This window comes from Tachypleus tridentatus, chromosome 7 (genome assembly GCF_004210375.1).
Source record: "Tachypleus tridentatus isolate NWPU-2018 chromosome 7, ASM421037v1, whole genome shotgun sequence".
Lineage (NCBI taxonomy): Eukaryota > Metazoa > Arthropoda > Merostomata > Xiphosura > Limulidae > Tachypleus > Tachypleus tridentatus.
In genome coordinates, this window is record NC_134831.1 from 149,615,132 (window position 1) to 149,639,394 (window position 24,263).

At 34.3% G+C, this 24,263-nt stretch overlaps 1 protein-coding gene across 1 annotated transcript in view; it reads right to left on the reverse strand.

The window, feature by feature from the left end:
- LOC143256890 (trafficking protein particle complex subunit 14-like) overlaps nt 1–23,923 on the reverse strand; it is a 31,199-nt gene extending 7,276 nt beyond the window's left edge. The window contains exons 1-7 of the mRNA XM_076514709.1: nt 23,834–23,923; nt 19,384–19,494; nt 18,755–18,817; nt 15,151–15,250; nt 8,430–8,592; nt 7,052–7,212; nt 4,390–4,499 (exon numbers count right to left, since the gene is read on the reverse strand). Of these exons, the coding sequence (XP_076370824.1) occupies nt 4,390–4,499; nt 7,052–7,212; nt 8,430–8,592; nt 15,151–15,250; nt 18,755–18,817; nt 19,384–19,474 (688 nt within the window). The 5' untranslated portion in view covers nt 19,475–19,494; nt 23,834–23,923. The remainder of the gene's footprint in view (nt 1–4,389; nt 4,500–7,051; nt 7,213–8,429; nt 8,593–15,150; nt 15,251–18,754; nt 18,818–19,383; nt 19,495–23,833) is intronic.
- Between the last annotated feature and the right edge of the window lie 340 nt (nt 23,924–24,263).

A 24,263-nucleotide genomic window follows, 5' to 3' on the forward strand; every position in this document is an offset into this window, starting at 1 on the left:
TGGAATTTTACTTTGATTATCAAGAGTAGGTCAAGGGATTAAAACTATTAAAACTACCCTTTTATTTTAATTTAGGGGAAAACATCCCTAATTATATGAAGATATCAAGATCTTGATGCATAAAGGAAGCCCCTTAAGCTATGGAGATCTCGTATTTTCATTAATGTTGAACTGAATTGCAATTTTAAATCTTAATAATCAATTAAATACTACGCAGTAATAAATTTAAAAATTAAATATCTCATGGGAATAACTTTAAAAACTTACTATATACTTTGAAAATAATTTCGTAGAAAATCAAATAAAATCGTTAGTTTAAGTCTATAAAATAGTCCAAGTTAAACTGAATAAAGTTGACTTTGCAGTTAAAATAAAAAAGCTAATTATGAATATTTTATTACCGAAGCCCACCGTGACAGTAAACATTATGTCTGATGCATTTCTTAGCGGAACAAAAACACATCGCTCTCTGAACAACGTAATAAAAATGTATTGTCAATGAAACATATCTTAACCCTTAACAAAGGCGTGAGTAGGCATAATGTTATTTTTCTAAAACAAACTTCAAATTAGCTTAACTCACTTGTGTTGTTTTCCTAAAAATTGTAAGACTACTTTTTTATTTGTTACGCTTTATTATTTATTTCGGATGAGTCTGCGATTTATTATGTTACGCAGGTTACGTATTACTATTTCAAATAACCTGAATTCTGCCCGGCATGGCCAGGTAAGTTAAGGCGTTCGACTCGTAATCTGAAGGTCGCGGGTTCGAATCCTCGTCGCACCAAACATGCTCGCCCTTTCAGCCGTGGGGGTAGTTATAATGTGATGGTCAATCCCACTATTCGTTGGTAAAAGAGTAGCCCAAGACTTGGCGGTGGGTGGTGATGACTAGCTGCCTTACCTCTAGCCTTACACTGCTAAATTAGGGACGACTAGCACAAATAGCCCTCGAGTAGCTTTGCGCAAAATTCAAAAAACAAAAGACAAACTACACCAGGTGAGCCAGATTTCTCACGTCCATCATTGTCACTTAAAGATTTGTCAGCAGGACAATCACTAATAAGATCCATGTCAGACCCTAAAAGCAGCCCCTCCCCGCTAGTACAGCGGTAAGTCGACGGAATTATAACGCTAAAATCAGGGGTTCAATTCCCCTCGGTGGGCTCAGCAGATAGCCCATTGTGGCTTTGCTATAAGAAAAAACACACACCCAAAAATTTTCTGAGACAAATCTACAATTTCTTTCTCTAAACACATGTCTATCATTACATTTTGACTAAATTTCTTTACCTGAGCTCGAATCACATTACATGAAGGAAATACTTCTGGATTCTCCTTAGATGAAATAGTGATCGGCTCGCTACCCATGTTCACTTTGGCAACAACTTTTCCCTCAGCCAAATCGTTTCCCAACAACAATGATATACCCTGCACTGGCAGAGTAGGTCTTACTCTAACCACAATTGGTCCCGAATCTAGGTCTGATGCTAAGTAAATGTTATAAAGAGGAACAGTAATAAAACCACACTCAATACCTTGAACAATAACAAAGTTACAAGTGGCAGAACCCGAATTTAAAGGCAATACACCTTCTTACAAAATGACTGAGCCGCCCCAGTATCATATAAAATACATATGAGTATGGGATTAGCAGCATCATTTACCAACGACACAGAATAAACAGACACAAAAGGTTCTAATTCCTCTCTTATTTCATCAGCCTTTTATCAGTGGTTAAATAAATAATATTGGGTGATATGGTGAAACTACGTCTTTGTGTGAACACAAACTCATTGGGTTTTCCCTCCTCTTCTTTTCTGTTTTCAAACTCCAATAATCAGAGGTAAAAATGACCAGGCTTTTACCGAAATAAAAGACAGGCTTTGATGGTTTTAATAAAGTTTTATCATGACTGTCTGAAGATTTCGAACCATAGAAGCTGAATTTTTAAAAAGAATCCCCAACTATAGTGGGTTGGACAGATATTGTTTTTTGCTGAGACAGCAAAAAATTTCATTTTATGAAAAGTTGTCTTGTGTATTAAAGCGTAATCATCAGAAAGAAAAGCCGCTTCCTGTAGTGTTTCATTTTCTTTTCATCCAAATAAGTCATGAGGTCGTCACTTGTACAACATTTAAATTCTTCAACAGGCATAATTGTCTTAATTTGTCAAAACTGTTGCCAATATGCATAGAGTTACATCATCGATTGAAATAAACCTTTTTTTTTACTTGAGCGAATTCCATATAAGTTTAGCTATCTTGCTTATGATAACCGCAAAACTTTTAGAGATAAGCCTCCGGAACTAACTCGTATGCTTTGAAGATAATTGCTTTAACCTTATCATAATTGGTACAATCTTCTAGAGAAAGAGCAGCAAAAGCTGCTCGGGCTTTACTAGTTAAACAACTGTAATTATAATGACCTTTTTCCGGGGGTCATTCCATGGTTTGGGCAAATTTCTCTAAAATATTAGAAATACTTTTCAACTTCATTTTCATTAAATGGTGGTACCTGGTACCTTAATATATCGATTGAGTTCAAAGTTGTCATTTTGCTTTAGTTGATCTGAGTTGAGTCTCATTTCCATTTCTTTCAGCTTAATTTCCTTTTCGGCTTCAATAGGGCTTCCTATTTCTGAGCGTACTCTTTCTCCCTTTTTCAGCTTGAATATGGGATTTTAAGCTCAATTCGTTTGAGCTTTTAACTGGATTTCTAACTTATATTTTTCACTCAATTCTGATTAACTAGTGGAGACACTAAAGCATTCCCCGAATGCTCCCTTAGACAACAAATCATCATCGACTAATATTTCAAAAATACACTTTTTAGTTCCTTTTTTCTCATTGATTTTTAGCCTGTAATTCTAGAATTTTGGTAGTTTCAAGTAATTCAGTTTTATTATATTTTTTAGTTGTTCAAGAAAACTTTGATAATCAGCCAAAATCAAATGTTGCTGGAACTGATAAATATAAATTGAATTTTAATTTACTTTGAATTTTGTCTATGATTCAGATCCAAGACGAGCCCCCAATTTATCACGTATTATTTATTTGCGATGAGTGTGTGTTTGTTTTCTTATAGCAAAGCCACATCGGGCTATCTGCTGAGTCCACCGAGAGAAATCGGACCCCCGATTTTAGTTTTGTAAGTCCGTAGACTTATCGCTGTAGTAGCGGGGTACTATTTGGGATGAGTCTGGGATTTGTTATGTTACACACTTAACATATTACTATTTCAAAATATCTGGAATTTTGAATTTGAGGTTATTAGTTAATTAAATGTTATTATATATTAAATTTATGTTATTTGTCAACAAAATTGATACACAAAATGTTTAACACAAATATATTTTAATATACAAACATAAAAAATACAATTCATAATAATGAAGAATATTTAAATCCTCGCAGGAACAATAACGTCCGAAGTAATTCACAGAAGTTGAACTATTTGTAATGTTGGAAATATATAACGTTCCTGGTCTAATTCTGTAGTTTTCTAATAAATAGATGTTAGTCACAATTATAGCTTTCAAGGCTTATAGCTCACTGACTGTACCTGTCTAATAATATTCTCCTACTGTCTTTCGGCTAGCCGCTTTTTATAAGAATCATACGAGTTTGTAGAAATTTCGACAAAATTCTCGTGCACTTTCGTGAAACAAGTATTGTTGATTTTTCACTTTAAAAATTTTTCTATAAATTTCCAGAACAGGCGGGACTTGTGCACTATACTGTTAACAATATACATCACAGGCAAAAACAAACAAAGACTACCACAGAAATAAGCGTAGACACTAAAATAAATGTACAACAGTAAATTCGTTACATGGTAACTTGGTTCACTTTTAGTGACTGTAGAAATATGTAGTGCATTGCTTAAAATATCGAGATGATATTTATTGTGAGGTTTAGGTTTGGTTTGAATTTCGCGCAAAGCTACACGAGGGTTAGCTGGCCCTACTTTAGCAGTGTAAGACTAGAGGAAAGGCAGCTAGTCATCACCACCCACCGCCAATTCTTGGGCTACTCTGTTACCAACGAAAAGTGGGATTGATTGTAACATTATAACACCCCACGGCTGAAAAGGCAAGCATCATTGGTGTGACGGTGATTTGAACCTGAGACTGTCAGATTACGAGTCGAGCGCCTTAATCACCTAGCTATGCCGGGCCTTCACGTTCAACAAACGCAAGACTACATTTTGTAAGTATCATTAAATTTAATTAGAACATCTTTTTATGAGCCATTTTGTTATAGAACGGAAACCGAATACTTGATAAATTAAAAAAATATATACCTTTTTTATTTAAGAACTTAGTGAACCACATCATACGAAACAAACTAATTTTTGTATCGTGAACACACAGGTTATTTTTCTTACTTTGATTGATTGGTAATGAGGAGTGTCTAGCTCGAGTCGGTGAATCCCATAAAATATAAATTGCTCGGAAGTCTTGAAGGTAATTGGTTACGGTATACTTCACTTCACAACTACATGCAAAATATAACATGTTGTTAATAAATAATAAACTTTGTGGTTTTACAGATGAAATGATAGGTACGGTGTTAACCAATAAAAACCAACAACAAAATTCTTACAAGTATAGTGAAATTGGAACAAGTGTATATTTGTAACAAACGAAGGACTGGGGAAACTCACTTTATTCTGTTACTAAGCGTGATTTGTTCTCCGTTACTGGCTGAGAGTGCATAACGTTCTATAAAACATTTGAACTATTATTACCTTAAAACGCTGGGAGTATGACTGTTGTTTAGTTGTCAAGTCTGTTACCATGCATATATGACGTCACGCAAGTACAACTCGTTTTGGCAGAAGTACTTCGCAGACGAAAAGCTTTTGCACCACAGTTTGTATGTTTGTAGTTTAAGCACAAAGATACAAATGGGTTATCTTAGCTCTGCAAATCACGGGTGTTAAAAAATCAGTTTCTAATGTTTTAAAACTGCAAACATATCGTTATGCCATTGGGGGACTAAAGCACAGTTAAAATATGTAGATTCATTTAGGCATATTTTACAAACAACGGAAAATCTCACAAGCGTTGTGGACAGATTTTATGTTGAGGTTAGCAGATGCGTATTTCATAGTTTAATTGGTATTATCTCATGATGATGAGCCATCATATTTTGATAATTAAACGGTTTCTAAACCTTAATAATTTATAATTATAAATTCTCAACATTAGATCAAAATCTTTAGTCAAACATTAAAATTTAATATTTGCATGAAAAAGTCCTGGTATGTAGGCTAAATATACTATGTGACAGCACTGATTAAACAGATTTTAGTAAACTGAACACGGATGGGTAAAATAAAACATTTATTGGTTGTTTCAAACAACACATTATTTGTTGGCCTTCGGGAGTTAGAGAAGGCCAGCACTTATGCCCTCGAGAAACAAATAATCTGTTACTTTCATACCAGTCAGTATATGTGTACTGTTGGACAATGTTTCAGAATTTACGGGTGATCGTTCAGCTATAAATAACATAGTACCAAGCGTGCACTCAGTTTGTGTAAATCATTATGACTTAACCTAAAAATGAATAACAGAACCAAAGTGGTGTCCACTAAAACTGAACAGCTCTTTCAAAGAAAGTTTCTTAATGAGATTATTTTATTGCTGAACCCGAAAGGCTGTTTCCAAAGAGTATTTACTGGAATAAAACGCTACATAAATACGTTTTACGATACTTGTACTCAAATTAAAAATTCAGTCTCAGATCTCGCGTTAAACCTTAAGATATAAATACATTTAACAAGAATCCTATAACCATTATTTTTCGCAGCATTGACAAGTTAAAAGCTTTATACCATGTAGTCATCAATGAAATGCCTGTGAAATTAAACGGTTTGAAAGTCATTGCACGAGTTTCTACGCCAGCTAAAATATTTTCTGAAGTCAAACGGTCCAATAGTCAATGAAAGGGATGATTAGTTTATTTGTAGATTATCTTCTATATTAATGCGAGGATTTTTGTGACCCCGCCAAACAACAGACTTTCGCATTCACGTGTCAGCTACCGCAACTTTAAAATTCATCGTCGTTTCAAATGTAACAGTTGTTATTGATCTTGGTCTAGCTAATATTAAGATATACAGAGAAAGAGTGGAAATTATTATTTCTATAAAAGAACCAACAGAAGTTTATACACCAGAAAATGTTTGAAACTTTATATCAAACTCTTACTTGTCTTCTAGTAATGGTTTGGTTATTTAGTTGTACTGTGATAACGAAATAAATATGAACCTTACTAAAAAATAAGTATGAAACCCGATCCATTATTCGATATACCACTTATCACGTAGTTATACTTGTTTCTATGAGAAAAAGACAGTTAAACATACTATGGATATAACGTGCATCTTACCACTATAAGAAGCCCAATATATATTTTTTTCAATCTGTTGCGGTCCAGGGTTACTGATGAGGGGTAAATTTACCCTAGAACTGTATAACTTAGTGAAAAAGGTGGTGAGTCGAATGATAGATTTGGCGTCAGGTTAATTCTTAGTACCTTATACAACTTGCTTACTGAATAATAGAAACTAATAAATTAGTAGCATCATTATTATATGTATTTAAAACCCCATATAAATATAGGTACACTATGGTGAGAAAAAATAACTAAAAAAATGCATATACAAATATGAATTCCTCCACCCCTAAATTATATATGTAAAAACAGCTGGTATGGATAGAGAAAGCATAATGTAGAGGAGAGAACAACGTTGTTTCTCCTCTACGTTATGCTTTCTCTATCCATACCAGCTGTTTTTTTACATATATAATTTTCTCTACAAGTGGGTTTTCTCGTCATCACGGATTATTATTTCTTCCACCCCTATTTTCTCAGCACCCGTGAAAGCTGGTATTTACGTTATCTGCATTCAGTTATTTATAAAATGTTTTTTTTTATCCACTAACATAATTTCAAAATCGTATTCAAGCATAACCAGCTTTGTACAAATTTTTAATGTACCGTATTTTTACATATCGATAACAAGTCTGAATTTTTACCTGTCTCCTAAAACAACTGGTGGATTACATTCGGCTGTCATAGTGAAAAGTGGTTGATGTTTGATTCGTAAGAAGGGAAGGACATGCACAATAGTTTTATTACGCAAATTACTTCTTTGGTTTTCTATCTGCAATACTGCAGACAACTGAATTTCAATATCCTAAATATAAAGAAATAAAGAAACAGCGCAAACAATATGCACTTTAATAAAGCAAACAACGTTTAGAGATACACACACAAAACTGTTTTGACGATGGCCAATTAAACGACCCAATATTTGTGTATTTTTATATGCTGTTATTGTTGTCGTTTTTGCAAAAGTTTTTTGATTCAGTTGTTACGCACTTTAATATAGACATAACTATTTATTTTAAAATACGATTTCATAATATATAAAAACTTAAACGCAAAAAAGTCCTTTAATGATAGTTAGTATCAGACTTCTTATATTATTTGCAGTTATATTCCCCAACGTATTTACACCATAAGTTATTTTTTTAATACATCGCAAACCAAATGTTTTGTTGTTTTAATTTCACTTTATAAGTTGTTCAAGAAAAAAGTTCCATATCATTTTAAATTCCATTATGTATGTGTGTGAATACAAGTTTCGAAATTTTGTTACAATGCAAACAGTTGTTTAATGTTTTAATTTCAATTTACACAGTGTTCAATCCCTCGCTGAGAGAGAGGTAAGTCTACGGATTTACAACACTAAAATCAGGGGGTTCGATTCGGTGGACACAGCGGATAACGTGATGTGGCTTTGCTATAAGAAAAAAATGCAAACAAATATTGTTCAAGAGATAACACTGTTTTAAACAGTAATTATATGAAGAGTTGTAATTTGGTTGTGTTAAGAAAAATCAGCAAATGTTCATTTTTCTCTGTCGTTATTAATATTTGATTCTCCCTCTGGTTTCCACGAAACTATTGTGTTATAAATGAATACATGTATTACAAATTAATTCGGTTTTCTTAATCACACCTACACTCTTATTTGTAATATTTCGATAGATTGGAATGGTGAAAACTGAACATCAGAAATCTATACCTACAAAACGAAAACTGTTCAAAACAGTAGTAAAGAATAGTGTATCATACTTACAAAGTACACTTCAAAGCTAGTAGCAAAAGACACCTATCTAGCCACATCATTCTCTGATGATATGGTCAGGTCGATTAAACTTCTTTCGTGATATGTGACATTTTAAAACCAGATTAATAAATTCTAGAAGCTGTTCTATTAAAAATACATATAGGCCAGTGATGCAACTGTGATAATTGAGCATTCGGTGCCATAAGTGTTTTATTTTATATTATATTTGTTTCCGTATTTAAAAATATTATAGTTATAATTATTTGGTCATTCATTACCTTGATCATTGATTTAAAATCAATCTTGCTCACATTGAGCAAGAAAAGGCAGCTGTGTTTCTCCCAAGGTTTCAACCTAATCGGAAACTGGCTTCCCCAAGCAGAAAATGTTATGGTCAGTACCGAGTGCGTGAGTAACTTAAATTCGTCTTTTGGGTTATTTCTACAGCACACACAAGAAACAAAAATATTGTTATTTGGAAATGACTAGTTTTCAATGAAATGGACACCAATATACACAAGTATTTCAAACATAATAAAACCACATTGGGAAATAATAACATTTTTGAAATCTAACACAAAACACTTTTACAATTCCTTGGCACTTGAGCAATGTTCAATGTTAAGAATTCTCAATTTATTAAAAAACAATGATTGTTTTATACACAGTTCTAAAAATGAGACTGTCACAAAATTACAATATAATACAAATAACTTACTGTACAGAATAAAAATTATTAAAAAAACAACCAAAGAGAACCAAAAAACAGTCTCATACACTCTATATGTTTTAACATATATCATTATGTCATTCTCAAGAGTATGATACAAACAATGACATTTATTGATACAACTACCAGATAACCAATTTATATACGAAAGAATTTCATGCCTTCTACTGACAAAATTTCCATGATGTCTATCATCCTTATTCTATAATTTAAATTTACTTTTTTTGTATTTAATTATCTCAATACATTCACGTAGTGTAATACTCTTTAAATTTTCAGGTTGTGCTATAAAAAAGTTTTTTTTCCCAGTTGAACTGTGTTTAGTTTCACTGACGTGTTCTGCTAGAGGTGAAATAGTAATATTATTGTTTCAAACATTTGTGTTCCTTGATTCTGAATTTTAGATCTTTTCTACTTTGTCCTATGTAAACTTTTTACATTGAGATGATTTGTTTGTTTTGGAATTTCGCACAAAGCTACTCGAGGGCTATCTGTGCTATCCGTCCCTAATTTAGCAGTGTAAGACTAGAGGGAAGGCAGCTAGTCATCACCACCCACCGCCAACTCTTGAACTACTCTTTTATCAACGAATAGTGGGATTGACCGTAACATTATAACGCCCCCACGGCTGAAAGGGCGAGCATGTTTGGCGCGACTCGGGCGTGAACCCACGACCCTCAGATTACGAAGCGCACATCTTAACGCGCTAGGCCATGCCAGGCCCTACATTGAGATGATATTTTATATATACCAAATTTTCCATTAAATAATTTTATTATTAATTATATTAAGAATTTAGCTAACTTTGTTTATCGATTTGTATATCGGAATAATATTTATTTTTGTTCTATTTTTTTCATTATTTGATAAGATAAGCCCAGTATAAATAATAGTATCAAACATTCTTTTTTTAATTTTTCAGGAAATGGTTTTGACTTAATATTTTTATCCCTGCTTTTCAGTTTCTTGTCAGCTCTGTCGACAATATCAGGATTAAAACCTCTTTTACTGCTATGCCATTATTTAATAATAACTTATTATTGTCATCCTGTTTAGAGCATAATTTTAGTATCCTCTTATATTGCAAAATATTACATTCCTGAGAATTACGCGGTGGTATACGTCAAAACATACAGAGTATGAGGCCATCTTCCGCTCTCGTCAGGTTTTTTTTACTGACTTTTATCCTGTACATTGAGTTATTTGTGCTTGATTGTAATTTTGAGACTAGAAAAGGCTTCATTTATAGAACTGTATGCAAATTATTTGTTGTTTTTAAGAAAACGAGTGTTTGTTAACAAAACAGATATTTGATTGATTAAAATTCAATTTTATAAATACAACTTAATACAGTACAAATAGTTAGGAATAATAAAAATATTAAAAGTATAATAGTTTAAAAAGTATAATCATATTGCATATTAAAATGGCTAGATAATTGTTATAAAAGACAATGTTTTTATTTCAGTGTAGTTTTGAAAATATTTATTTATGTTATATTTAGTAAGCCTACAAACTTTCCTTCATTGATTATTAGAGTGAAAAATGTTTCACTCTTTTAACGCTTTTCCAACATGTGGCTATTTAGCTCTTTGTGTGTACTGGTTTTTTCCTGTAATTGCATAACCTGTAATAAGCTCGTGCACAGGAAAAGTTTTTGCTAACGATATTGGGATGTGACCGTTATGATGGACAAAACATTATACATATAAGTTTTACACGCTCTTTTCACTATTGGTTTCTCTATGGATTTATAAAAACATATTTTCACACTAAAAGAGCGTATTTTTAGTTTGTGTTTATCTGTATACGTAAACTGTTAAAAATTATAGGAACAAGTACGTTTTCTTGTACGATTTATCTTAGTGTTCCAAATGTGACAATATTTTTAATTTTAGGTAATTTGCCTCATTCCAGTTCCATCTGTATCCATTATTTAATGTGTGATGAAGGGTAAAACATGGAGTAATAATTTTTTTAAAATGACCAATATCACCAAAACTGATATCCCATATGAAACAATGCTTTAAACAGTTTATACGCATTTATTCAAGAAATGTTTGAAACATTCAATATCTAATGTGACCTCCACGGGCTGTGACACACTTCTGACACCGATTTGGCACTCTTCGAATCAGTCTACGATGTTATCTTGGGGCATGACAGCCCACTCGTGTACCAGGGCTTGTTAGAGTTCCTGTACATTCTGAGGAGGGTGCTGGCGTCACTAACACGCCTCGACAACATATCCCAACATTGTTCAATCGGATTTAAATCTGGAGATCTGGCGGGCCATTCAAAAGTCTCTGTTCCTTCCTCGTTAAGGAAGTCCATACACAGTCTGGCGACATGGACTCGCGCGTTACTACGTGAGAATTAACCCATCGCCGACAGCATCGGCAAAAGGCCACGAAATGGGTTCCCGAATTTCGTCTCTATATCGTCGTGCGTTCAGCGCACCCCTGTCGAGTATGAGTAAGCCCGTGCGGCCACCCAAGCATATGCCTGCTCAGACCATTACAGAACCTCCTCCATAAGCGTCGACTTGCACAATGTTACAGGTGGAAAATCGCTCTCCTCGGCGTCTCCACGCTCTGACATGTCCATCATCATGAGACACAGTGAACCTGCTGTCGTTTGTTTACAGCACGATGGCCCATTGACGAAGTTCCCAGCCCAGGTGCTGACGAGCAAACGCCAACCTGGCTGCACGGTGTCGCGCTGACAGAATACGCCTCTTGCAGGCCGTCTGGCCCTAAGGCGTCCTTCGTGCAGACGATTGTGAACTGTTTGGGTCGATACAGGTTCCAGTGGAATGCTGAATGTCATTTCGGATTTTTTTTTTACGATGTAGCGATCATCTCTGGCTATTGTACAGCGATGACGGCCTTGGCCTAGTCTCCTGCCATAAAAGTTCGTCTCCTAGTAGCGTCGCCAAAGTCGACTGATGACGCTTGGTGACACACCGACGCATTGTGCCACTCTCCTTTGGATTTGACCATTTTCCAGCATTTGGACCGCTCTGGCCACCTCGTTCTTTGTCAGATGGCACCTGACTACTTGGGTACACAAGATGAAGGAACACACTGACAAAACAAGCCACAAAAGATCCATGTTGGTGTTTCTTTCGAGAATTAATGAGGAATGCATAGTTTCACGTAACAGTCTTATATAGGGTACCTTGAGTTGTATTATCCTTGAGTGAGGTGAGTTTCGTTTGAGTTGCTTCAAACTTCACTCGCAAGCTTAAAAATACACTTAAGGATGAACTGATATGTATTTCATAGATAAATTTAATTATGACAAAAATATAATGAAATATGTACTTGTTCCTTTAATTTTTTTGAGCAGTATGTATTAACACAGTCTGTCAGATACAAAGCATGTGTAATGACTAGAAACCTATGATAGGTAGGGATATTCCTATAATTTAATGTGCATACATTTTTCGAGAAAAAAGGAGTAATTTGTTTTGTTTCCTAAATTAATGAATCGATATACATCAGACACCTCGTTGTAACAAAACTATTAAGACCTTGAAGCTTTTACCATATGATTAACCTCAGCGTCAGCTCAAAAGGCGTTTTTGTTTTCCATTTTATTTTGCTTGCCTTTGAGTACAATATTTTAACTCTCATTACTTGTATTCAATTTTTACGAGATATTATTTTAGGAAAATATGGTCATTAATGACGATTGAACATTCAAAATAATACAAGGAACTTTCGATTAACATTAATTTGAATATTTATCCGAAATATTCAAGGTTTCTAGAACTTTTCAGTAGTTACAATGAGATAAAGTAATTTGATTTCAATTTAGAATATTAAGTGTTCAGATTATTTTAAAAATCGATTTGTTTTATTAAGATATTGAAAATGTGGTTTATGTATCACCTGTCTATACAGTTTAATAAATGTAGTTTTGTCATAACCCTGTAACTTGACGTTTCCAAAAAGTGGACCTTTCTCCATCAAGGACCAATCAATGAATATAGGTCCATCTTTCGAAAGTGCTTGGGTCATAGGATTTCGTATTTTTTAATCTTTAATTAACTTTTTCAACTTGCGTGTTTTCCTAATATCGTGAATTTTCCTTTCATCTATATGTATAGAAGTTACCAATATCAAAAATATATGATTACCAGAAGGCAATGAAGTTAGGACGAATAATCAATACATCTGCTTTCTTACTTATTTCTATTAGCGAGAATATAATGAAATGTAGGTCACTGACTGGTAAAAACAGTGTAAAAGCACAGGATGTGTCTAAACTACCTATCCCACCTAACTACACATACACACAGGCTACTACAAAACTCGTTTCTATATAAGTCACCGTAAATATGGCATGGCTCAACGTCAAAAACCATCACATTATGAAACTCGAACATGTACGTTATCACGTGTAAATCCACATGAAGATATTGACTGATCTTAAACCTTACATATACAGAAGAACGCAATAGTTTAATTTTCAAAAGTAACAGATGCATTAATATTATTTAGGTAATAAGATAAGACACGCATAGTACGTCTTGGATGGCCACGTGGTTAGGGTGCTCAATTCACAATCTAAGTGTCACGGGTTCAAATCACGCTCATGCTCGACTTTTCAGCTGAGTGGAGAGTTATTATGTTACGATTAATCCCACCACTCGTTGGCATAGAGTAGCCCAAGAGTTGACGGTGGGTAGTGATGACTAGTTATCTTTCTTCCAGTCTTACACTGTTAAATTAGGAACCGATAGGTTATGCGGATCAGTCCATGAAGCTGTTTAATTTATCATATTCTTATTTATCTAATTAAACTTCTTTAGTATTTATTGTTTTACCTGCGCGTGTTTGCTTCAGCTAAAGAAAACATGTAAATAATTTGGAATAAAATAACCATTTACGCTATTTACACAGAAGTGTTACGTTTTAAAAGCTCATTTTATTAGAAGCATTTTATAATCCAGGCAATAATACCCCTTTCCTAATCACAGAACATAGGTGTTTAAACATGAAGCCCCAATTATCATATAATAATATTTTTAAGCCAACGACACCGAAATGTAGCCACAGTCGTGCCTAATTATAAGTAAAAAGAAATGTGACTGTTGATTGAGTGACCTTGGTATCGAGATTTTTTACACATTTCCCAGCTTGTTATTTCTTTGTTTTGTAGATTTACCAGTTTGCTAATAAACGTGGATAAATAGATGTTATAGATCGGCAAGAAACAATCTCTTGTTTGTTCCAGTGTCGGCTAAGAATTAAACAAACAAAAGAAATTGATAAGTGATTGTAGTAACGAAAAACAACAAAATGATGGATCCGTAGCTGTACCAAGTACTTCTTCAGTTTTCATTTCTACAGCTTTTGTCAGTAACCTGAACACCATAGCAAACACTAGAGGGCATAAGTACCAGTAAAATGATCTAAAATATGGTTTCACTTACAGAGTTGTTAATTACGGGGAACAGACGCAGATCGTTCACAGACTTAAGTGACAAAAACTGAAACAGAGATCTCATCTGCAGGAAGAGGGAGATATCAGGGTTGCTGTGTTAACAATCCAATCAAGAAGAGAGCACATCTTATCTCAGGCTTAAGCCTATCTTCCCAACTAAACCGTAGAATAGACTGAAACCTTTTATCTTACACAATGTGTTATTTTAAAATTCGGATTATTTTTACAGAGGTTGCTGTGGGGTGGGGGTGACACAACTAAAGGAAAGTCATAAAATGTTTTCTCACCACTATATGACTAGAGAACTATTTATTTATTGTTTATTATTTCATGTGTTTCTGTTTCATTTTCTAGGGGCCTGGCATGGCCTAGCGCGTTAAGGCGTGCGTTTCGTACTCTGAGGGTCGCGGGTTCGCGCCCGAGTCGTGCCAAACATGCTCGCCCTCCCAGCCGTGGGGGCGTTATAATGTGACGGTCAATCCCACTATTCGTTGGTAAAAGAGTAGCCCAAGAGTTGGCGGTGGGTGGTGATGACTAGCTGCCTTCCCTCTAGTTTTACACTGCTAAATTAGGGACGGCCAGCAGAGATAGCCCTCGAGTAGCTTTGTGCGAAATTCCAAAAACAACAACATCATCATTTTCTAAACTTGCAGAACATGTAATACGAAAAATCCTAACTTGTATATGAGTCACATGTGATAAAATTGAGAACTGATACGTATTGTACAAGATATTTGTATCTTTAAATTTGTAGTAATAGCATAACCAGTAAATCTAGATCTACATATACGCTACTAAAATGGAAATTCTTTCACCTGGATTCACTGTTATAGAACGTTCGCACCAGTAGATCATTTCTTTCTTCAGTCTGAATATGAAGACTTTGAATGACAATATCTTCGTCTGCGTTGACTACTAAATAATTTAAATAATAATTATTTAATTGAACTGTATATTTTAAAATATAAATACAAACACTATTTGTTCCTTTTTTATTGTTGCTGTTTTACTTCTCAGTTATGATATATTATTTAATATTTTACAAATCCAATTTATTCGCGTTGTCGTTAGACTCAAATGAAACATATGAATCCAGTTTCTAGTGGTAAGTATTATTGTATGTTTTTAATTATATCGTAAATTACATGTGATCAGATATTTATGGGTTAATCATATCACATTCGTTATGACCTAAATAACCAAAGCTTTTGGGCTTCAGACATTCGCGCAATATTACACATAGAGCTAGCAGTCCGTAATTTTGAATTGAAAGACTAAAGGGAAGACATGTAGTGAACAACGCTAACTGTCAATTCTTGGACTACAGTACTCTAATCGAACAATGGCATTTGACTCTCAATCTTACAATGAACTCACAATCGCAAAGAACATAGCCCAACAAGTTTTCGTGGCAAGGGGATGTGATTTGTAAATCCTACGGTTTCAGTCTGTCACGCTAACTACTTGGCCACATCGAGAACTAATAATGTTAAAAATATTCAAATAAAGACATCTATATGATTCTTATCTTAAGTTTTTATTACGATTTTTAATTGAAAATTTTCTACTCGCATAACAGCGACTACACTAAACAAAGAATAAAACACGCAACGTCTGTCAAATTAGTGTAGTTTTTAGCAGTAATGCAGTTACCAATAGCTTAAACATAAAAAGGCTTAAGTAAAATGAAAAACAAAAAAGAGACGAAATAATTTAAAACTTCATATCTGAGGTAGTCATTACACGTGCTTTCTGACTTAACGCGAATTTCTTGTTTTGTCTTAATCTAACAACATCGTAACTTTGAGCAGATACGAAAGTCAAGAAATAGGACAGCCTCAAACATTTTACAGAGATGAGAGTATAAGGTTGGGCGCATGAATAAAACTAATTCCTTTATTTAAAATTTTCAAATAAATTTGTTACCTCTTTTATATAAATTTATCTTTCATGTTTTAAAGTCTCTTTTATTTATAATACTAGTTTGAGATATTTCATTATATTTAAGCCCGGCATGGCCAGGTGGGTTAAGGCGTTCTGAGGGTCGCGGGTTCGCATCCCCGTCGCACCAAACATGCTCGCCTTTTCAGCCATGAGGGCGTTATAATGTAACGGCAATCCTACTATGCGTTGGTTAAAACAGTAGTCCAAGAGTTGGCGGTGGGTGGTGATGACTAACTGCTTTCCCTCTGGTCTTACACAGCTAAATTGGGGACGGCTGGCGCAAATAGCCCTCGAGTAGTTTTGCGCGAAATTCAACAAACACCAAACTAACCATAAAATATTATATTAAGCACGATTATAACGAGGGTGTACAACTTTCATTATGTCTTTGTTTATTTCAAACATTTTCAGTGAAACACTGACAACATTGAATTTTATGTACAATGTTTTTTTTTTTTTCAAACAATATACAAACTTTAAAAATAATTACAGAAATGCATAAGTGATACACTCAATGGAGTCATAAACAATGACTAACTGCAAATAAATTATGGGCTCGTCGCTAATAAAACACTTGATATAGAAAATACAATGCACTTGTCTTTAATATGTGCTTTAAACAGAACGGCACATCCTGCTTTTATGACACAACAAGCTTATCAATGTATGATTACGAAATACTGTTCCAAAATATTCTGTATTACTATCCACAATTAAGTTAATTTATTAGGTTGCTATTTTACATTTTAGTTTCCAAGTAAATCTGATAGTCTTATATCAGGACTTTACCTAAACAAGCCATAATTGTAAATACTCTGTCTTCCTCTTTCTGCTTTCAGGCATCATTACACAATATTTCTGCATGCATGGGATCAGTATCTGTCAGAGACATACTTTTTAGTTTGTATATATGTAGTGAATAAGTATATGGATGTGTCAACTTGTCTTTAAAATAATATATTAGAACTAGTTAAACATATGTACAACAAATTATTTACCCTGTAGAGCTGATAGGCATATTATAAACTTTATATATAATTCTCTTCTTGTTGTCAAACGTACGCTTAGGTTTAATCAATTGCTTTGGAAATTCAGTTTACAAGTCGAACAACTTTTCTCTATTTCTATCGCACTAGTACTTCGTGTATAATTCACTTACAATTATAAAGTGAGTTACCACAGTCATATACTGCTCTTCCAGTAACCATATGTTCCTTTTGTCAAAATAAATAAATTAATAATATCTACAGTAAACAGCCTTTTATATCATAACAGTGTTTTAATGGAAGAAGAATCTGTGCCTAATAGGAAATGCCATGAAGCTTAAAAATTAACTTGCACCTCTAAACAGTCAAGGTGACATTAATTTTGTGTAGATCTTGAGCACCAGTGGCCGAGATGCAATGCTGCAGAAGTTACGTTGACCATTATACCATGTTTCTTGATTGCTTCCAAGCAATTTTAATTTAAGTACACCTATGAAAAGCAGCCTCGCCTAGCCTTGTTAATCCCATTGTTTGAAATTTGATGTCCATTTCGGTCTTTTGCTTTGGTTATCTCTGTAAGCAATGGTTTTTGAACACCTATACACCCAGTAAAGTCACTAATGTTTATTGCACTGTTATGGTGTTCATATTCAATCAGAGCTTTGGAATTGACAATCTCTCTCTCTCTATATATATACACTAAATTATCATGTACAGAACATATAATAAATAACATAATTTTTGAAAAGTCTGAGTTCTCCATTTCAAATGTTTCTATTCTCAATTCTACTAGCTTCACATACCCACTTTAATTTCAAAACGTGAAGTTTCCACTCAATCAGTCAGATGGAATAACTTTAACCATGTATGCACACTAATCATGTGACATTTTTATACTGTGAGGCATTATAATTGGAATACTAGTACTGCTTAAAATACTTGTTTAGAACTAACAACTGGCATAACATTGCATCACATTATTTGTACAAAGAGAAACGTAAGGAAAAATGTATTAAATTAGCTCTCCTAAAACCAGGTAGATTTTGGGTTTCGCTCTAAGTACATAGATTACTCTGATCAGTAGTTATTATTAATTTTTGGACACTATATGCTTATGTGGCATTGTCGAATTGGTTTAATGACAGCCAATCACAATAACTATTGATATGTTATTGTACTGTGATGCAGATATTTTTCATTTAATGTTTATATTTGACACCCATTTTAAATCACTGTTTCCACAATTGTTTTGATTGGTATGGCTGACTACTGTCATATCTAGTAGCTCAGCAGTAAGCTTTACAGCTTATAAAATTAAAAACCTGTGTTTGATACCCACAGTGGGTACCAGGCAGATAGGCCAATGTGCAGCTTTGCACAAAATGCACTAAACAGCTTTTCAAAGGATTAAGCTACCAACAAGCTACAAATAAAATAATTCCTTTTATAATTTGAATGTAAGGTTATTCCAAAATACACACTCACTTACAGTTAATACAGCAAAAGTGGTGCCGATCAACTGTGAAAAAACTGGAAATTACAGCCAAAGAATCTGGAAAAAACAACACATGAATAAGATAAAGCAAATAATAATAATAAAACACTCAGCTTACCCTGCAGCTAAATTAAAAAAAATAATTTAAGTATCACTTGTATTAGTGTACCAAGTATGGGAGTTGGTGTACATTGAAGAACATAATAATAATTTTTATCTTATCACTAAAAATATAATGTTGTGAAAAAAAATATATTTGTTAATAGCAATGTTGTTGCATGATAGATTGTATTTCAATCAAATTTTGTAAGCTTAACGTACTTAAACATAGGTGTTGTTAAGCATTAACATAGCAGGCAGTCACTTGAATTTGTATTTATGGCAAAATTACTAAAGCTATCAGCCGCCATTCCTAATTTTGCGTTATTGACCCGACACAAGGCAGCCAATCGCCAGCATCTTACCATTCACAGTTTACACTAAGGGATTGTATTAGTAACTTATAACGAAAATTTTCCATTGTAAAACTTTGCATTGACTGAATAGTACAATAGACAACAATATCTTGAAGTAACTGAAACAGTGTTCATTCATGTTCTCCTTTCTTTCAATATATTGCTTACCGGTGGAATTTCGATCTTCATTGACATCTACAAGTGGTATTTTCGCAGCCTCATCGTGTTCTTCAGCTATCGAGGAATGAGACTTTTCCATGTTTGATTTCTTCAGTTTTTCTACAAAATTATTAAGACGAATATAACACACGACAATTACTTTCTCATGCTCGTCTGCATACACATTTAACAACAAGCCATATAATTACAGTCGAAGTTTTTCGTTAAATGTAACATAAACTAAACGTGAAAGCAAATCATGATTACAGTTTTTCTTATTATTCATCTCTTAAATTTCAGTTCATAACAAGGGTATGATAACAACCAAGATGTATGACAAGTTAATAAAACTCATTTTACTGTAAGAAGTTTGGCCAAGGTGCTACTTTAACATCATGTATAGATAAATTTAATGCCGTTAGATTACAAAAAAAGCTTTTTCTTTGTTTGGTTGTAGTTAATCCCAAAGCTACACTAAAACTAGTATCCAGCGAGCTTAAATCCATATACATACCGCTGTGCCACTGGGGAGTGACTACCAACAGGCAAAGAAACAAATAATCACGAAAAAAAATCCAAGAAAACGAACACAATTTACAGTGAAATTATAAACTAACACTAGGATATGAACAGTACAACACGAACTTAAGTATTTACTGAATCGTTCTGAGTTTTGTTAAAGTAACATCCAGCTCAATGTAATGGAAGAATATGTGTGTGTTTTTCTCATAGTAAAGTTACATAGGCTATCTGCTGAGCCCACCGCGAGGAATCGAACCCCTGAATTTAGCGTTGCAAATCCGGAGACATACCGTATTAGAGGGGGGCATTTAGGGAAGAAACCAGGTACTTTATATTCTAGTTATGGAAGGCACCTGATACTTTGTATTTTAATTGTGAACAATTGAAGAACAGCATGTTTGATTTGTTGTTTGTTTTAGAACAAAGTCACATTCAGTTATCCGACGTGCCCACCGCGGAGAATCGATCCCCAAATATTAACGTTGTAAGTCTATAGACTTGTCGTTGTCACACCGGGGGACCAACATGTTTGAAAATACCTTTCGACATTTTTAGCTTATAACATCATCAACTGGGATTCATGAATTTTTATGTGTTTTCATATAGTAAAGCCACATTGTGGTATCTGCTGTGTCCACCGAGAGGAATCGAACCCCTTATTTTAGCGTTGTAAATCCGAAGACTTATTGCTGTCCAATCGGGGGACAGGAAATCATGATAAAGGATCATAAAACAGTTTATTATGACAATGAGTAATTTGTTATTTAAATACATTTTAATTTCTTTCTTGAGAAAAAGTTGTTAGGCGTTTCTTTAAAAAATCAAAGTTCATCTGACAATAAAATTTTAGGCCTAACTGTGTTTAGAAATGAAACAGGTGAACACAAACAATGTTTTTAGGCTAAGTAAAGGTTTTCAATGTTGTATGACATGAAAACAAAGATAATTTCAAATTCAGTCAACTTTGTAGGTTCTACACATTAGCATATACACTAATAGTTTATGTGAATTTTTGTTTCTACACCGATATTTCTCCCTACCCTTACCCCTAGCGCGTTAAGGCGTGTACTTTGTAATCTGAGGGTCGCGGGTTCGCGCCCGAGTCGCGCCAAACATACTCGCCCTCCCAGCCGTGGGGGCGTTATAATGTTACGGTCAATCCCACTTTTCGTTGGTAAAAGAGTAGCCCAAGAGTTGGCGGTGGGTGGTGATGACTAGCTGCCTTCCCTCTAGTCTTACACTGCTAAATTAGGGACGGCTAGCACAGATAGCCCTCGAGTAGCTTTGTGCGAAATTCCAAAACAAACAAACAAACAAACCCTACCCTTACCATTCTTCTGATATTCGGCGCAACTTGTTCAATATTAATTTTTCTACTGATAGTTAACAATCAATGTGATCTTGAATTTAGTTTTCCTGTACTTTCTTTGAAGTGTGTACAGTCCAATTATCATAAGTACTAGTTCTTACAAAAAATTGGTAATGCAATCAAAATATATTTAGAAATGTAAAAAAAAAAACACAACCAAATACAGTTACTGGAAAATAACAAATGTTTATTTTAGTTCAGGAATCAAATTAGTTCTCGTATTTGTACTAGATTTACAAATTCTTGTGAACTGTTTCTGTTGTGTATCTTGAGGGCAAAAAACCGAAAGACACTCAGCTCCAAATACAAAATACACCCTTGTGCAAATTAATTGAAACAAGACGGAAAATTACGAGTTTTTCAATTTTTTGTGTTTTCTTTCTGAGAATCCAAAAATTACTCACAAATTATTTTTCAAAAGATCATTAATTCACTTTGGCTTCAAGTCCATGAGTTGATTGCTATCTTTTTTGGATTGCGGTACCACACTTCAATTAGCTTATCTTTTGTAGTACAGTCTTTTCCCCGAAGTCTTTCTTTACAAATCACCCAAAGATTTTTAATAGGATTTAAGTCCGGAGAGTTTCCAGGCCAGTCCAGCACCTTTATTCGCGTTGTAGTCATAAAATTCTTCACAAGTTTCGATGTGTGGCACGGAGCCAGATCTTGCTGAAAAATGCCAGATCCATCTGGAAATCTCTTTTTCAATTCTGGAACGACTCTTCTCTGCAAAACTTCGATGTACTGTGGTCCTCGCATCATACCTTCTACGATATTTAAGCCTCCGACGCCAAAGTAGCTGAAAAAGCCCCAAACCATCTTCCTCAAGGGATGTCTTACGAACTGATTGATGTAAGATTTTCGAAGTTTCTCACCTGGAGATCTGCGAACATGCAGACTTCTTGGACCCTGTACAAAGAAATGAGTCTCGTCACTGAATAACACCTTCCTCCAATGTTCTTGCGTCCATTTCTTGTATTTCAGACCACATTGATACCGTTTTTTCTTCATTGAGTTGGTAAGAAGTTGTTTTGTGACTGGTCTCCTTGCCCTTCTAACGCAATTTCGAATGACGTAATATTCCTCAAAATTTCGTCATATATCCCAAATATAGGTCAACCGTACTGCAAAACACAGCTAATGACGCTGTCTGTGTGAAAAAATGACTATTAAAGAAAATCAGCGGGACCAGCGAGTCTACACTGGCGCCATGCTGAAAATATTGTAAAATGACCATTTGTTTCAATTAATTTGCACAGGGGTGTAAAATAGATGCAGACTGTTGAAAATTTTAACCTTATAATGTCTATTATGCTAACTAAATTACATTCCAATGAAACTAGCGCTTGTATTTTCGTAACGTTTCAGTGTTAAGACAATCCGACTGCGTTGTTACCATCCCATTAAACGGATTTTACAAACATAATACATAATTAACATAATATGAAAAAAAATTGGATTTAAAAACTGGAAACTACAGTTTTTTTTACAAGTGACGACGAAGAAATAAAAAATACATTAAAAAAGAAAAACGATAACTGACAAAAGTTTCATGAGATCATTTTGTTTCTCTTTTACAACTGTAAAACCCAGAATTATAAGGTTAATAAAAACACCAGGGGGCGTAAGGTTGGACAACTTGAGCTTCAATCTTAACACTTCTAATTTATTCTGTAAGTATGATATGTGGTAAAATATTCATTTTTTCTATTGAAATTTTAAAAAAAGTCGATGATGTATCTCTCCAATCGCTGTTTAAGATATTTATAACTGTATACATACGTTACGTTAACAAGAAGGAATCTTTAATAGCCGCAGAACTTGAAATTATTTTAAGCAGAATTAGATTAAGTTAATGTATATGACCTTTTCCCCTTATTATTAGTTACATTTTTGTGCGCCAGCAATACGTAGTGTGGGGCACGCGTATACCCAATTCAAATATTTAACTCATCTGGGTCTTTGTTTGCTTGTTTTTGAATTTCGCGCAAAGCTACACGAGGACTATCCGCGCTAGCCGATCCTAATTTAGCAGTGTAAGACTAGAGGGAAGGTAGCTAGTCATCACCACCCACCGCCGACTCTTAGGTTACTCTTTTACCAACGAATAGTGGGATTGACCCTCACATTACAACGCCCCAATGGCTGATAGGACGAGCATGTTTGATGCAATGGGGATTCGAACCCATCTGGGTCTTTACCAGCCGACCCTCAAATTGAAATTTGGTTAAGGCAGGATTAAAGCAAATTAATCTATGGGCGTGGTCAAATATGTAACACTAAAGAGTTTAACCTTCTGCGTCCAAACTGTATTTATATCTCAAATCGGTCAAGAGGTGATGGAGTTACGAGCTAAAAGATTTTACTTGAAAAAAAATTAACAAAAAACTCAGAGCCATTTTATGAGCCACTATGCCGCGGCTAAAATAAATTCAAATCCGCAACAATAAAGCTAAACTAACAGAAGTAGGAATTTAGCTCTAACAATATGTCAAAACTATTACGGAGAAACATTATCTATAGCTTTTGAAAGTGTACTTGTTTTGTGAATATTCCTTTATTGCTCACCATGGTTTACAACCCCCTTCTGCTGCTGATTTCTTGGTGGTTTTATGGTGTGTCTGGCACCAGCACAGCATGTTAACGGTAGAAGTATAAATTGTCAGAAATCGTTGCATATTTCAACACATGCAGGGTTATATTTGCAGCTGTACATTTACTCATGCGAGGCTGACTCACCAAAAAGACATACATGATTCTGTGTGAATCGAGCTTTAAGGTTTTTAGCATATTCCATTGGTCCTCAGCCAAGAAAAAATGTTACATTTCTTATTTATTCAAATAACGTTCTAGTTGCAAAATTTTTCTACTTCGTATATATTATTGTCTTAACCGGTTTGTATTCATGCTATAAACTTAAACATTTGTAAAATTCACATGGATTGTTCTTCAATAAGCACATATATTCTAAAAAAGTAGAGAGAACCCTCAATAGCCG